This window comes from Musca autumnalis, unplaced genomic scaffold (assembly GCF_047663935.1).
Source record: "Musca autumnalis isolate F117 unplaced genomic scaffold, ASM4766393v1 scaffold_1, whole genome shotgun sequence".
NCBI lineage: Eukaryota > Metazoa > Arthropoda > Insecta > Diptera > Muscidae > Musca > Musca autumnalis.
This window is the reverse complement of record NW_027411644.1, coordinates 63,912,434-63,929,986: the sequence shown is the minus strand read 5'-3', so window position 1 is coordinate 63,929,986 and position 17,553 is coordinate 63,912,434. Positions and strand designations below refer to the sequence as shown.

The 17,553-nt window shown below is 30.4% G+C and overlaps 1 protein-coding gene across 1 annotated transcript; it reads left to right on the top strand.

Annotated features, from left to right (window-relative positions):
* Positions 1-88: 88 nt before the first annotated feature.
* LOC141399493 (arrestin domain-containing protein 17) lies at positions 89-16,425 on the top strand. The gene is made up of 4 exons (XM_073978392.1): positions 89-448; positions 6,714-6,869; positions 6,951-7,805; positions 15,327-16,425. Exons 1-4 carry the CDS (start codon positions 334-336, stop codon positions 15,476-15,478), a joined length of 1,278 nt encoding a protein of 425 aa, XP_073834493.1. The 5' UTR covers positions 89-333; the 3' UTR covers positions 15,479-16,425.
* The last annotated feature ends 1,128 nt before the right edge of the window (positions 16,426-17,553 follow it).

Genomic DNA, 17,553 nt, shown 5'->3' with positions numbered 1-17,553 from the left:
TAAGTGCAAACGGCGTCAATAAAATATGACATTCAATGCACGTACACATTCAAGGACCACTCATCACAATCAGCTGATGCAAAAAACCGTTGTCGCCAAACTTCGTACGTCAAAACAAGGGGATGTGGTTTTTTGTTATTGCCGAGACTTCATCTGAGTTTTGGGTGTGCGCGTTTCCAATAGACGATAAATTATTCCAATATCTAAGATAATAGCAAAAGAAAAGTATTTAAATATCCAACGTTCGGGAATTGGCCAAGGAGGTTTTCGCTCTGAAGTTTATAAGGAAAAAAAAAGTATTTAAATAAAATCTAATAATAATAAACCATTACAATGGGTCTAAAAGGTTGTGAAATTGTTTTGGATAATCCATGGAACACGTACTATGCTGGACAAACTGTCAATGGACAAGTAAATTTAACATTTGATTCAGCGAAAAAGATTCGAGGTATGTTTAATTCAAACAATAATTTAAAGATTTTATTTTTTATACTTTTTTAATTTTGCAAAATATATAAGGGCGTTTGTGGGAGGGATTGTGATAAGAGAACAAATAACAAACTTGTCCAGTGCTAGTAGTAATAAATAAATCTGAAAAGAAAATATTAGTCATATCTTTATAATGTATCCACATCACATCATCATCCTATCACCGAAAAAAAGCAAAGTGGCAGTGGCCTTCCCTACTACACAATCTGCTGCTGTCGTTCGCCTTCTCCTCCTCCCCGCCAACCATTTACTTTCTGTGTGCTGTTTTGTTGAGTGTGGAAACGAACGAAAAGACGACGTCATTATTATTGGAATTCATTGTATATTTTTGTCTTGGTTGCTGCTCGATTGTATCATTATTTATTGTCAATTGTTGTTTGTTTTTTCGGGCAGTGTTTTGATTATTAGCTTATTTTTGTAACATTTGCAATTCGATTTCTCCATACAACTAATCGTTTTTTGCCATGTTGTGTGTAGCACAGGTATTTCGTTTATTTGTAGTTTTTAATCATTTTTTTCAGGGTGAATACCGTGAATACCGCCTTGAGAAAACTTAACACCTTTTGCCCAATGAGCCTCCCAAAAACAATAACAAAAATATGCGGGGCATAGCACACTTTGCTATTTCCATTTCAACACGACTTCTGTTTGTGCGTTTGCTTTTTTGACCCCCTATTTTCAATAAATTTTTATTGTTTTTTTGTGTGTGATCCCAAAAGCCGGTTCTATGTTATTTTTAGCCCGCATTCTTCGTGTTTCTTAGTTACTTGCCTTCGTTGACTTGTTTCTTGTTCTTACTATTACATGATTTTCTGGTTGCCTTTCTTGCAAAGACCATCCATTCATCTCCTACACCCTCACTCTCTTGTGACTTTAAGTAGTTCAAGTTTTCTTGTATGTATGAGTGGGTGGCAGATATATCAATTGTCTGCCCCGTTGATGTTTGTTTACAATCCACCGCCAAATATTTCTCATAGCCTGAAAGAACAATATTGGAGATGCTGGTTTGGTCGTTTTCTGTTCTACTGTTGTCTCAGTAGCATCATATATTGCAGGGTTAGTGAACTCATTCATGCAACAGAAATGTATGCAATTGAAGGAGGAGGATGATGATAGGTGATGTGCAGCAGCTTGATGCATATACATAGTTACACAAACATACATATGTATGTAGATAGATTGCCACCAAATAGTAAATATTTTGATGATATTCTTTCCTTACAATTTATTGTTTTGGTGTGTGCCTCAAAACAATTTTATACTCATTTGTCGAAATGCTTAACATTTCTTAAAAATTTTCTCAATTTGAATTCCACTGAATAAGTTATACCTACTCAACCCGATTCTTTGTTTCATGTTTTATTCAAATTTGATTAGGGATTTTAAGATTTCAGTTATCTGATATTCGAAAAGGCAATGCACCTAATGCCTGATGATATCATATCAATTCACATTTAGAGCTGAAAGTCACAAGAATTTTGGTTTAGAAGAGAGATTTTTATTCTTCGATCATGGTTAGTCAATTATCTAAAAATGTCAAATTAAATAAGAATAATTTGTATCAACCACATACAATATAAACGTGGGGACTTTTTGTAATCTATGAGATCACATTTCTTTTCTCTGCGTGGTGAATAAACGTGTACAATTGCATGCATGTGAAAGCCTCATATTTTAATTTATTACAGTAAAATTGAGAGTTTCTATGACGAAGTATTTAAATATATATATATATATATATATATATATATATATATATATATATATATATGTACATATATGTATTTTTTATTTTATAGGTATTTTCCAATATTCGTTGATTAAAAAAAATATTTTTCCATTTTTCATGAGACGTGGGTTGTTTAAAAAAGTATTTTTTCATTTTTCAATAGGAATGGATTTTTAAAAAACAAATATTTTTTTTCTTTTCTCAATAGGCGTGATTTTTTTAAATATTTTTTTTTTAATATATAAGGGAGGGATGACTATTCTACTCTAAAACACAATTACTATGTATAAAAATAGGGGTAGTAATTATAAAAAAACTATATTAATTATAAAATATTTTGATTGATCGAATTATTATACTCCAGGAAATGGAAGGGGGATGTTATGTTAAACTACTCCAACAAAAAATACAGAGCTTTATATGAAGTAAAATAAACATAAATAAATAATGAAATTTTAATTTATTTTTTCCTTTTCTCAATAGGCGTAGATTATTTAAAAAAATATTTTTTTCCTTTCCTCAATAGGCGTGGATTATTTAAAAAAATATTTTTTCCCTTTCTCAATAGGCGTAGATTTTTCTAAAAAATATTTTTTCCTTTTTTCAATATACGTGGATTTAAAAAAAATATTTTTTTCTTTTTTCAATAGGCGTTGATTTTTTATAAAATATTTTTTAATTGGCGTGGATTTTTTAAAAAATATTTTTTTAAAAAATACTTTTTCCATTTTTCAATAGGCGTGCATTTTTTAAAAAATATTTTCCACATTTATCAATTGGCGTTGATTTTTTTAAAAAAATGTTTTTTCCAATTTTAATTATGCGTGGATTGTTTAAAAAAAATTTTTGCTTTTTCATTAGGACTGGATTTTTTAAAAAATATATTTTTCAATAGGTGTGAATTTAAAAAAAAAATATTTTTAACATTTTTAAATTGGCGATGTTTTTTAACATTTTAACATTTTTCAAAAGGCGTGAATTTTTTAAAAAAATGTTTTTTATATTTTTCATTACGACTGGATTTTTTAAAAAAATATTTTAACATTTCTCAATAGGCGTGAGTTAAAAAAATGTTTTCTACATTTTTCATTAGGCCTGGACTTTTAAGAAAATATTTTTTTTTATTTTTCAATTGTCGTGGATTTCATAAAAAATATTGTTTTCATTTTTCGTGGATTTTTTAAAAAATATATTTTCATTTTTCGTGGATTTTTTAAAAAATATTTTTTCAATTGGGGTGATTTTTTTAATAAATATTTTTTCAATTTTTTAATCAAAATATAAAAAATATTTTTAACACTTTTCAAAAGGAATTTTTACAATTTTTTTTTTCATTTTTTAATATGCGTGGATTTTTAATAAATATTAATGCGGTTTTTTATTTTTCAAAAGACTTGAATTTTGTTAAAAAATATATAATTTTTCATTTTTCAATAGGCTTGGATTTTGAAAAAATATTTTTAAAATGTTTCAGGATGCTTTTTTTAAGTTTTTTAAAAAGCGGGGATTCTTAAAAATATATTCTAATTTTTTTAAAAAGCGTGTTTTTAAAAATTGAAAATTCCAAAATATTTTTAAAAATTTTTAAAAAGCGTGAATTTTCAAAAAATTATTTTTAAGAATTTTCAAATGTCATGGGTTTAAAAAAAATAAAATATTTCAAAAGTCTTGAATATCTAAAAAAATATTTTTAAAAATTTTCAAAAAACTGAATTTTTTAAAAAAATATTTTTTCATAGGCGTGGATTTTTTAAAAAATATTTTTTCCTTTTCTCAATAAAAATATAATTTTTTTTTTCTTTCTTCAAAAGACGTGGATTTTTTAAAAAATATTTTTTCCTTTTCTCAATAAAAATATAATTTTTTTCTCTTTCTTCAAAAGGCGTGGATTTTTTAAAAAATATTTTTTCCTTTTCTCAATAAAAATATAATTTTTTTTCCTTTCTTCTTCTTTTAAAAAATATTTTTCAATTTTTTAATTGGTGTGGATTTTTTAATAAATATTTTTCCAATTTCCAACTGGCGTGGATTTTTTAAAAATATTTTCTCCGTTTTTTAATTGGCGTTGATTTTTTGAAAAATATTTTTTCCATTTTTCAATAGGCGTAGATTTTTAAAAACATTTTTTTTTAATTTTCCATAGGCGTGGATTTTTAAAAAATATTTTTCCATTTTTCAATTGGCGTTGATTTTTAAAAAAATATTTTTCCATTTTTTAATTGGCGTTGATTTTTTTTTAAAAATATTTTTCCATCTTTTATTAGGAGTGTATTTTTTAAAAAATATTTTTCCATTTTTCAATTGGCATTTGGTCTACTAATTTTTACTATTTTTTCCGATAACGTAAAGGAAAAAATGTTATCGTAGTAAAAAATAGACGCTTCTTGCAGGTTCTGGAACAGAGCAATAGATTTTTTAAAAAATATTTTTATTTTTAAATAGGCGTGGATTTTTTAAAAAATATTTTTTTCAATTTTTAAATAGACGTGGTTTTTTCAAAAAAATATTTTTCCATTTTTAAATAGGCGTGGTTTTTTCAAAAAATTATTTTTCCATTTTGAAATAGGCGTGGTTTTTTTCAAAAAAATATTTTTCCATCTTAAATAGGCGTGGTTTTTTCAAAAAAAAAATTTTTCCATTTTTAAATATGCGTGGTTTTTTCAAAAAAATATTTTTCCATTTTTAAATAGGCGTGGTTTTTTCAACAAATTATTTTAAAATTTTTCAATAGGCGTGAATTTTTATAAAAAAAAATTTACACTTTTCAAAAGACGTGAACTTTTGTATAAAATTTTTTTTTTTATTTTTCAATAGACGATAGATTTTTTGAAAACTATTTTTTCATATTTCAGTTGGCGTTAATTAAAAAAAAATTATTTTAACATTTTTCAAAAGTTTTTTACATTTTTCATTAGGCCTGGATATTTTTAAAAATATTTTTTAATTTTTCAATTTACTTGGATTTTTTAATTTTTTTTTTCATTTTTCAATTGGGGTGGATTTTCTAAAAAACATTTGTTCAATTTTATAGGAAAACAATTAAACATTTAAAAAAATTTCAAAAGGCGTAGATTTTTACGAATTTTTTTTTTCGTTTTTTAATAGGCGTAGATTTTTAAAACAATATTTTTCGGCGCTTTTTTAATTTTCCAAAAGGCGTGGATTTTTTTAATTTTTTTTTTCATTTTTCCCAAGGCGTGTTTTTTAATTTTTCAAAAGTCGTAGATATTCAAAAAAAGATTTTTTTTAAATTTTCAAAAGGCGGGTTTTTTTAATTTTTCAATTGCGGGGATTCTTAAAAAAATATTTTTAAAATTTTTTCAAAAGGCGTGTTTTTTTTTTAATTTTTCAAAAGGAGTGTTTAAAAAAAAAAAAAAAAAATATATATATATATATATATATATATATATATATATATATATATATTAATTAGATTAATCGAGCTAACATGGCCTAAGGAGTTGTTGTAGAGTTTTGTATGTACAAAAACTCCTTAATCCAATTAATTAATTAAAAAAATATCTATTTTTAAAATTGTTCAAAAAGCGTAAATTTTCAAAAAAGTTTTTTTTTAATATTTCAGAAGGCGTGAATACTTTAAAAATATTATTAAATTTTTTATAAGTTGTTGGTATAAAAAAACTGAATTAAAATTTTTTAAGAGGCGCAGATTAGTTTTTTTTTATCTACGCCTCTTAAAAATTTGTAATTCTGTTTTTGCAGGGGTTTGAAAATAATATATTTTTAATAATTTTCAAAAGATGCGGACTTTTTATACAAATATTTTTTATGATTTTTAAAAAGGTGGGGACTTTTTTAAAAAAAATTGTTCATAATTTTCAAAGGACAACGTCTTTAAAATTTGTTTTCAAAAGGCGTGGATTTGAAAAAAAATAATTTTAAAATACATATTTCAAAAGCCGTGAATTTTTCAATAAAAAGATATTTTTTAATTTTTTCGAAAGCCGTGGACTTTTTAACAAATATTTTTATAATTTTTCTAATGGCTAGGATTTAAAAAAAATATCTTTATAATTTTTCTAAAGGCGTGAGTTTTAAAAAATACATATGTATATTATTTTTGTTATTCTAAAATAATGCAGCTTAATCTCAATTTCCTTGTTCTAAATTTTTTTTTTTTTTTAAAACAACAAAATTGAGATTAAGCTGTTTCATTCTAGAAAAATAAAGAAATTAACATCTCAACAAAACTGCCAAAGTGAATTTAAAAAATATTTTTGAAATTTTCCGAAATTCGTGTATTTAAGGGAAAAAAATTTTTTACTTTTGTGATCAATTAAAATCGCTTTTTGGCAATAAGTACCGAAAGAAATACTCGCAAATTAGATACAATTCCAATATAGACCATGTTGGTCCATTTCTTCAAGTACATACCTCCCCCGCAAAAGTTCAACACTCTTTTTACATATTCCTTTGTTTATTCAATACAATTTAAAAGTACATTCAAATATAATATCTTATTTTTTATATTCAGGAATCATCATCAAATTCCTTGGTGAAGCCAATACAGAATGGTCAGAAACACGTAAGGTGACCAACAGCGAAGGACGTGATGAGGATGAGACAACCACCTTTAAGGGCCATGAAGAATATTTCCAAATCAAATACTATCTAGTTGGTGGCAAGAATAGTAAGTAAAATCATAATAAAAGCCAAATAACAGAAAATAATAATAATTCCTTCATTTCTTATTGTTGCCACCCACTTTCAGGTGCTGAAATTGAATTACCAGCCGGTACTCACACCTATCCATTCACTTGTGCTCTGCCACCAACATTGCCCTCCTCATTTGAGGGAGAATTCGGTCATGTACGCTATACCATAAAAGTCACCCTGGATAGACCCTGGAAATTTGATCAAGATATGAAAATGGCATTTACCGTCATTGCGCCCGTCGATTTGAATTTAAATCCTCGCTTTAAAGAACCCTTCAAATTGGAATTGGAGAAATCTTTTTGTTGTTTCTGTTGTAAATCTGGTCCATTGTCTGTCATTACAAGTGTTCCTGTTACCGGCTATGTTTCGGGACAGATAATACCCATAACCTGTGAATGTGATAATGCTAGCAATGTTAAAATCAACACTGTCAAATTTGTGCTACGTAAACGGGTAACGTTCCATACGACACAACCACGTGCCGAAAAGAAAGAATCTAAGATAACCATTGCTGAACTGGGAATAGGTCCTGTGGATGGCGGTGAATCGAGAACATTTAGCCAACAAATGGAAATACCACCTTTGCCACCAACAAATCTGGTTAATTGTGGCATAATTGCATTGGATTATGATTTACATATTGAATGTACAGTTGCTGGACCACATCGCAATTTGACGGGTAATATACCCATAACATTGGGTACCATACCATTGGCTTCGTTTAAACCACCAGCTCCTTACACTGATGTACCAGCACAAATTTCACCTCAACAACAGCAGCAACAGAGTGATGATCCCTCGATGGCGCCAACACAACCTGTTAGCCCTGCCAGTCCACCAAATGGCCAGGGTGGTGCTTTGGGTTGGAATGTAGCCGATAGTGTTGGTGGACAGGTGTATCCAAATATACGTAAGTTAAAAGAAAATATTTTTAAAATTTTTTTTTAGATTTTTGCTAAGAACATAACCTAAGAACTGTAACTTCAGAAACCCATAAAAATTGTATTAAAGTTCGTCAAATATTTATTAACAATATTATATTTGACACCGGCACAATACCGCATTCTTGGAAAACTGCAATAGTTGCTGCTATTCCCAAACCTAATAAAAGTAAAACGGATTTTTCTGGATATAGACCGATATCTCTATTGCCATGCCTTTCCAAGCTGATGGAGCGCATAGTCTCAAACCGTCTAGCCTGGTTCCTTAACATAAGAAAGATTATCGCATTAAATCAAGTGGCTTTTAAATCTGGTCGTGTGTGTACAGACGCTTTACTACATATAGACTTTTACACTACCAAAGCCCTCTCAGCGAAAAATCACTCACCAATCTTGGCTATAGATTTTGAAAAAGCCTTCGACCGAATTGGCATGCACGTAATCATTAATGAACAAATTTCATGGGGAGTTGGATCTAAAATTCTAAACTTCATAAAATCATTCTTATCTGGACGCACATTTAAGATGCGAATCAATAATCATTATTCCAATACCTTCATATTAGAAAATGGAATCCCACAAGGGTCCCCACTGTCTGTTGTTCTTTTTCAAATTGCTTTCAACAAAATCAGCTCTCTCATCAATCGCCATCCAAAAATTTATCATTGTCTTTATGCAGATGATTTATACGTCCTCAGCATAAATAAAGATAACAACAAAACAAATAATCTATTCGCAGACATCATTACTGAAATAAAGGATTGGTCCAAAATATCTGGTGCGATAATTTCCCTGTCTAAATCTTCTGTTCTACATGTATGTCGAAAACACAGATGCAAACCTGAGAAGATATCAATTAACAACATATCTATTCCGCAAGTAACGCAGTTAAAAACACTGGGCATAACCTTTGAAAAAAACTATCGTTGGAGAGAACAATTAATGAAACTAAAAAAAAGATCTCGTTCCCAGAGCTAATCTCATAAAATATCTTTCCAGTCGTTCTTATACACATATCAACACCTTAATCTACCTAGTCAAAACATTAATATTAAGTAAAATTGACTACGGCTTATATCTATTTGGAGGCAGCCCAATATCTACGATGAAACACATAACATCTATTTATCACGATTGCATCCGTGCTTGCACTTATGCTTACCGAACCACGCCCATACAAATATTACTGATTGAATCCGGATTACCCTCGTTAAGTGACAGGGTACTCGAAATAAAAAATAAATTATTACCCAAAATCCTCTCCTTCAATTCATCTGTTATAGACGAGGACGTTTCTAAAGTAATGTTGGCGAAGAGAATACCCAAAACACCCTCAGTCATCTACGAATGCGTAAAATCAAATATACTAAACATGAATGATGAACTGATGAAATACGAAAATGTTCATCCAGTCTGGATGCTCCCGGAAAATATATGCGACTTTTCTCTTTCTACACACAAAAAGGAATGCACACCAAGCGAGATATACTCGCAATATTTCCAACTTTTTATAAGTCAGCATGCGGAATGGAAATTCCTCTACACCGATGCATCAAAAGATCAATTCAACACAGCATACGCAGTGGTCGACGATACTGGCTTAATTCTTGGATGTAAAAGATTAAACAACATATCCTCAATTTTCAGCGCTGAAGCCGCTGGAATATTATTTGCAATAGATATTGTGAAACTCACCAAATGTAAGACTGTTATATTCTCCGATAGTTTATCCGTGCTCAAGGCCGTTGCAAACATTTCCAATACAAAATGGAAATCTATTAATAAAATACGCGATTGCCTTATATCAAATAAAAACATCATAAAACTATTTTGGCTACCTGGTCATGTTGGTTTACAAGGAAATGTTAGGGCAGACTCAGCCGCCAAATATGCCTGTATGGCTCCATTACTGAATGATTCTTTAATTGAGAAACTGGATCTTAGGAAACATATTTCTTCAGAGCTTGATCAACATCTTTAGATCAGTAAAAAGGATTTCCAACACTACCACTACACTCAAATTAATCCCACATATACGCCACCTGTATATCCCACCGATGTTGACAAGAAGCATATTCGTATATTTTCTCGTCTACGGATGGGGCATATAATAGCCACACATCAACATCTGCTAAATAAAAATATAGACAACAAATGCACTAAATGCGGCAACATAAATTCTGTCCATCACATTTTGGAATCATGTACCTGTCTCTCACAAATCCAACAAACTATTCTCAACAAAAATGGCATGGAAATGCTCAAAACCCCCAGCCCGGCAGCGTGACCGTTGTGCCACTAAAGTATCAATTTTGATACTTTTTTTCGGCTTTGATACTTTTGTGATACTTTTTTATATTGATACAAAATGTGCCACTTTTTGATTTTTTGTGCCACTTTTTCATACCTTATTTTTTCATACCACTTTTTTGAAACTACATACATTATAATGTAAACTCAATTGTTTAATAACAATGAACCGTAGAAAAGCTTCGAACGCCACGATTTTAATTTTGGGAGTTCAAGTAGCATTTTTCACGTCTTTATATTAGGTTGTCTTTAAGTCATATTCGCAGCTGTCAGAGTTGTCAACATTGTTGTATGTGCGTGTGTGTTCAGTTATTTGAATTTTTGCATTGTTATTGTGGAGTTGTTTACGTTAAGTCGGCTAGAAAAAAACATAAAAATAAAGACATCCAGTTTCGCCAAATCATTTTTTATGGATAGGTAAATAAAAATGGAAGCAAATACTATATATTCTGACATAATTTTATGTATTGCAATAACAGGTTTATAGTGAAAACAAAAAAATATTCCTTTTTTAATTAATTTCTCGTTAGAGACGAGCTTACTGACCAAGATGCTTTTTGAAAAAGGAAAGCCGACGATACGAACCCACACAATCACCACTGTGTGACATGCATGTTTCGCCTTTGGTTTAGGAAGGCTCCTCAGACACATCGAATGTGGGGCGGCTTCGCTATCCTCTAACTTATTTCCTCTTTCAAATGCAAGTTGTTTTTTTACAAAGTTGAATTTTTTGTTCAAATCTTTGTATGGCTTTCATGACAAACGCTTAGCGCAGCCTTTGAAAGTTATGAGTTTGGTTCTGAACACTAACACGCCGTGACAACACTTTTTTCCATGTGTTTTTCAAGGACGTGGGTTCGAACCCCAGCCTGGCTCAAGCTGATTTTTATTTTTATTTGAAAATTTTGCCTATTAGGCGAAGGTCATTTTTATTAATTTTTTAATTAATTTCTCGTTAGAGACGAGCTTACTGACCAAGATGCTTTTTGAAAAAGGAAAGCCGACGATACGAACCCACACAATCACCACTGTGTGACATGCATGTTTCGCCTTTGGTTTAGAAGGCTCCTCAGACACATCGACTGTGGGGCGGCTTCGCTATCCTCTAACTTATTTCCTCTTTCAAATGAAAATATTCCGAGGATGAACCATCAACATCGAAGCAGGCATCACATCAAAAAATAGTTGAAAACCAATTAATACATAATAGGTCCGAGCCGACAGAAAGCTCCGATGATGAATCAGAGGAAATGTGTAATCCAAGACCAGGGAATTGCAAAAGGCAAAAAATTACTAGGTATTATTGCAAGGAGTGGGAAATGCAATACAAATGGATTAAAAAAGACGAACATAAAAATCGTCCTATTTGTATTGCATGCAAACAGTTATTGGTTAACCAAAAAACTCATATTATTCGACATGCAAGCACAAAAACACATATTGAAAATTATAAAAAAGCTACGGAAACGGAAAAGATGCAGTTGACGAGTTTTTTACCACAAACCAGCAATGCCCATTTAAATAATGTTGCTATAGCAGAAATCAAGTTAGTGCTTCGGATGATTATTAACAATCAGTCATATCGGTCAATGGATAAACTCGCCAAATTCAATTCGTCCATTTATCCGGATTCATCAACAGCAAAATTGGTTAGTATATACTATACAATTAAAACTACATGATTATTGCAATGATTTGTACACATTGTAGGAAACTTGCGGTCGTACTAAATCAAAACAAATAGTTGAGTTCCTAGGAAAAGAAGGATTTCAAAGTATGGTTGCCAAAATGCAGCAACAAATTTTCAGTTTAGTTATTGATGAAACTACTGACATTTCTACCGAAAAATGTTTAGTAATGGTTGTCAGACAATTTGATAAGCATAATGGCAACACTCGAGATTCGTTTTTCTTACTAGTTCAGCCAGCAAGTGGATCAGGTGAAGATATTTGTAATGTCATCCTAAATACCCTAGAACGCCATAACATTCCATTGAAGCATTTTGTGGGCATTTCTACCGATAATGCCTCTAGTATGGTTGGAAAAAATAGTGGTGTGGCTTCCTTGTTAAAAAAGAAAGTATCCAACATTTTTCATATTGGATGTGTTTGCCACTCCATTAATCTAGTAAATGCTTCATCGCTGAGATGCATTCCCAATAAAGTGGAACAACTGCTGAGAGACATATTTAATCATTTTAAAAGTGCAAAACGACAGACTGATTATAAGGAGCTGCAAAGTATTTTCGATGTACCTGAGCACAAACTTTTAAGACTGAGTGATACCAGATGGCTTTCATTTGAATCAGTCTCAAAACGTGTACTTGAGCAGTGGCCTGTACTGCAACACTATTTTGTCAGAGAACAATTTGAGGCAAAATCCACAAAAAACTTGGAAAGAATAAACTTAATTCAACAAGAGCTGTCAATAATAAATAAGATATATTTACAGTTTTTAGTTTATATTCTAAAAATAATGAACTCCTTAAATACTTCTTTTCAGAGCGAATCTTCGCAAATTATATATCTTTGTTCTATGACAAAAGATATTTTGCTACAACTTTTTAGCAATTTCGTAAAAAAAGAATTCATAACTCTTCCAGAAATTTGGAACACAGATTATAAGAATTGCTTACACATCAAGAATGTGACAAATATATATATATATATAGGCCATGAGGCAGAAACTTCAATTTGTACTGAGAATATTATAACAGAAATAAATATTAAATTAATTAAAGGAAATGTACTTAAGTTTTACCAAAATGTATGTGACCAAATTTTGTCAAGAATTGATGTAAATAACAAAATACTGAATATTTTAAGATTTTTAGATCCTTTTAATATAAAATCTAATGAAGACATAGATTATGTTGGTATAGTAACTGAATTTGCCTATGTAATAAGCAATCCAGAGGCTTTTATAAGCGAATTAAAATTATTAGAAAGCAAATCAAATGATAAATCGTATGAGCAATTTTTCGCAATAAGAAATGTAGAACTTTTTTGGCACAAAATTGGAAGTATAAAAAACAATCTGGATGAGTACATGTATCAGAACGTGTATCAATTTGTTATTTATGTTTTTGCCTTGCCACATAGCAGTGCTTGTGCTGAAAGAGTTTTTTCAAAACTGACAAATATGAAAAATAAATTAACAAATAGGTTAAAAATTGAAACTTGCCACAATATGCTATCAGCAATTAATTTAATTGATTGCGAAATAGAAGACTGGAATCCAAGTAGTGATCTCATTAAAATGTATAGAAAAGAAGTAACTAATAAGTAACTACAAATTCATTTATTTTTGTTTTATTAGCCTTAAAAATGAAAGAAAATGTGATTTAAGTTATGTTTTATTATTAATACATACCCAGCAAAATGTTCGATGCCAAAGATGACATTCAATCATGGGTGCAAGTGATCTAGCATGTCATCTTTTTAGCATCTTCATCGATGAATTTTATATGAGCGTGGACCCCAAAAGATGACGTTCTTTTCTGGATCCTAAGCATGTCATTTTAACCAATGCGTTGACATGTCATTTCCACCAATGCTTTGGCATGTCATTTCCACCAATGATTTGACATGTCATTTTCCCCAATGCTTTGACACGTCATTTTGACCCATGCTTTGACATGTCATTTTAACCAATGCTTTGGCATGTCATTATCACCAACCTCTTGGCATGTAATATTTATATTGTTTGGAAAATGGAAATGCTGTATTGAAATATGGTTTTCATGAAAAATAAAACTCTTTATTAATTCAAACGAATTCATGAAATAACTACAATTAATTTATCAGTTTAGTTTTTCAAAAGTTTACATCCAAAATTGCAATGTAATCACCACCGCTGCAACGCAAAAGATTACTTCCTCCGTTCTCCGCAACTGATATTCTTTCATCTTAAAAAAGGTTTTCTTAATTATCTTCTCATCACCAGTTCAGATTTCGACATAGACTCCAAATGCACTCCTTTAAGTATTTTTATTTCGTAAATTACTTTTATTTTATAATTTTGTTATTTTATAACAACATTTTGGTAGTTTATACTCTTTTGTTTAGTGACGGACATATGTAGGGATCTACAACCCGGCTTGCTTTAGGGATCTCTAAGAACAAAATGTAACGAACGGGGAGGAGAGACTTTTTATGGAAAATACCATTTATGCTTAATTAATTTATTTTTAATTGTTTCTTTCCAAAAGTAGTTTCTTCTTTATTTTCAGATTCTTGTTCCTTTTCGTTTCGGACTTTTTTTTCAAATTCTATGTCAGATTTAGAACAGACAAGGGAACTTTTAAAATAGCAATGTGTGCAGTCCGATTCTATTTTTAGCTCGATGGTTGGGGCTTCATATAATACCAATTGTTTAGAAGTTTTAGTTGTTTGATATGCAGGAAATGTAAGACAACATCACGACGACAGTTCTAACAACTTTGGTCTGTTCCAGAAACTGCAAGAATCTACTTATTTTTACTACGATAACAATTTTTCCTTTATGTTATCGGAAAAAATAGTAAAAATTAGTAGATTTTTGCAGTACTGGAACATACCAAAATGAAAATAAACAGGTGTGTAAATAAAAACACAAGCATCATCTCTATTGGATCGATGGAATGCGTACAAATGCTGATGAAAAGATCGGATCTTTCACGACTTCCTTTGCATTGGTTCAAATCCTAATGAAAAGATCGGATCTTCCACGACTTCCTTTGAACCAATGCAAAAGATGACATGAAATCACGTCATCTCATAGAACCCCTTCCGTCAAATTTTGCTGGGTATATATGAATTGTTTTTGTTATGTTTTGATATTATTTTCTTCTTTAATAAATATAAAAACAGTGTGCCACTTTTTGTGCCACTTTTTCCAAAGACCTGTGCCACTTTTTTTTAGAAATGATACTTTTTGTGATACATTTTGAAATTTTCCAACGGTCACGCTGCAGCCCGGACAACATCAAAAATATGTATAATTTTATATTAACCACTAAGTCAATAATATAATTAGTCATATCCTTCAGTAAATTTAAGTATTATAAATTGTAAAAGCTGATGGCCTTTGCAGCCAATGCTTTTCTTTCTCCCATATTAATATTATATTTACTATAATATTAATATCAATAAATAAATAAATATTTATTAACAAAATTTATTTTATATTTCTTTTTACAGCTCCTCCTCAATTTGTGGAGACTCAATTTAAGGCACCCACAATCACAAATCGTGATGACTCAGAACATACACGGGTTATTGGTGGTGGTGATTTTGCTCCTCGCTATCCTACTTTCCAATTTAATACCCCAACAGCGCCTCCTAAAATGTAATTTTTTCTACCAGTTGCTAATGGAAAACAAATCTCTACATGGAAATTGTAAGATGCAAATGCATGCAAGAAGTATATCAGCAAACGCACAATTTTCTTAATACATCAAAACCAAAAGACTTTTGAAGAATCGTCAATTTATTTTTTCTTTTTCATTTTTATTTGTTGCAACATAACCAGATGATATTTCTTTTAAAAGGAGTCTCAAAATTGTTTTTTAGGAATATTTGATTACATGTCTTATATACATATTTACTATATATAATAGCTGCAGAGTCAACGTATTTATCTTCTTTTTTCAATAATTTACTGCCAAAAAGTTTTATGAAAAACATTTACCCCCCAACCCAATTTGTAATCAAATTTCCAACTATTTCTCTCTATATTATTTATTTATTCTTATACATATTTAACACCGTCCTTTGTTGCTGTGCTTTGATAGAAGAAAAAACTGTAAATTTGTTTGCCTTTTTAGTTTAAAAAACAAGGCTTTCCTTTTAATATTGAATTAAATTCTTAAACAACAAAAACAATTAATAAAAACATAAAAGTGAGTGCCTAAGAACAAAGAAAACTAAAACAAAAAATATTAGCTTAAAACTCTAGAGTGGAAAATAAATGTTCTTTTTATTCTTAAAAATAGTAACGTAACACAGTGTAAAACGTGTCAGTTTTCAAATCCATAAATTACTACAAAATTAGCTTCCATTTGTAGAACAAGTAAATCTCAACTGTAACAGTGGCAATAAAAAATAAACAACAAAATTTGTTAATTTTTTAAATTATATATTTTTCCTATATTTTTATTATCCAGTATATATCTATATATGTATATCCTTTCCGCCCCCGTTATGTTATTATCTTTTTATATATTTTAAATCAAAAAAAGTGTAAAAAACGCAATTAAAAACGGAAATAAATGTATTTTTTTGTATAATAAATACATAAGATATGCAATTTTGAATTATTTCTAAAACAGTTTCAGTCAATAAAAAATTAAAAGTACCAAAGGTGTATCTAAAGACCCTTTCCAAAGGAAATTGTGCTTCTAAAGACAGTTTCCAAAGGAAAGAGTGCTTCCAAAGACACTTTCCAAAGAAAATGGTGCTTCTAAAGATACTTTCCAAAGGACATGGTACTTCTAAAGACACTTTCCAAAGAAAGTGTACTTCCAAAAATCTTTCCATAGGGTTCTTCTAAAGACCATTCCCAAAGAAAGGGTGCTTTCAAAAAACTTTTCTTTCTTCTAATGACCTTTTCCAAACTAAAGGGTTGTTCTAATGACCCTTTCCAAAGTAAAGCGTGCTTCTAAAGACCCTTTCCAAAGTAAAGGGAGCTTCTAACGACCCTATCCAAAGTAAAGGTTGCTTCTATTGACCCTCTCCAAAGGAAAGAGTGTTTCTATTGAACCTTTCCAAAGGAAAGGGTGCTTTTATTGACCCTTTCTAAAGGGAAGGCTGCCTCTCTTGACCCTTTCTAGAGGAAAGCGTGCCTCTCTTGACCCTTTCTAGAGGAAAGCGTGCCTCTCTTGACCCTTTCTAGAGGAAAGCGTGCCTCTCTTGAACCTTTCTAGAGGAAAGGGAGCTTATATTGACCCTTTTCAAGGGAAAGGGTGCTTATATCCATTTCCATACCATTTCTAAAGTAAAGGGTGCTTCTAAAGACCATTTGCAAAGTAAAGGGTGCTTCTAAAGACCATTCCGAAAGTAAATGGTGCTTCCAAATACCCTTTCCAAAGTAAAAGGTGCTTCTAAAGACCCTTTCCGAAGTAAAGGGTGCTTCTAAAGACCATTTCCAAAGTAAAGGGTGCTTCTAAAGATCATTTCCAAAGTAAAGGGTGCTTCTAAATACCCTTTCCAAAGTAAAAGGTGCTTATAAAGACCCTTTCCGAAGTAAAGGGTGCTTTTAATTACCATTTCCAAAGAAAGGGTGCTTCTAAATACCCTTTCCAAAGTAAAAGATGATTCTAAAGACACTTTCCGAAGTAAAGGGTGCTTTTAAAGGTCATTTCCAAAGTAAAGGGTGCTTCTAAATACCAAAACAACAAAATAACGCAATTATTGCAATTTGAGGAGT

Excerpts from the sequence above, each read along its gene's own strand:
- LOC141399493 (XM_073978392.1), top strand. The coding sequence starts at position 334 with ATGGGTCTAAAAGGTTGTGAAATTGTTTTGGATAATCCATGGAACACG. Across the intron at positions 449-6,713 it reads TTCAGCGAAAAAGATTCGAG|GAATCATCATCAAATTCCTT; the intron begins GTATGTTTAATT and ends TTTTATATTCAG. Across the intron at positions 6,870-6,950 it reads TCTAGTTGGTGGCAAGAATA|GTGCTGAAATTGAATTACCA; the intron begins GTAAGTAAAATC and ends ACCCACTTTCAG.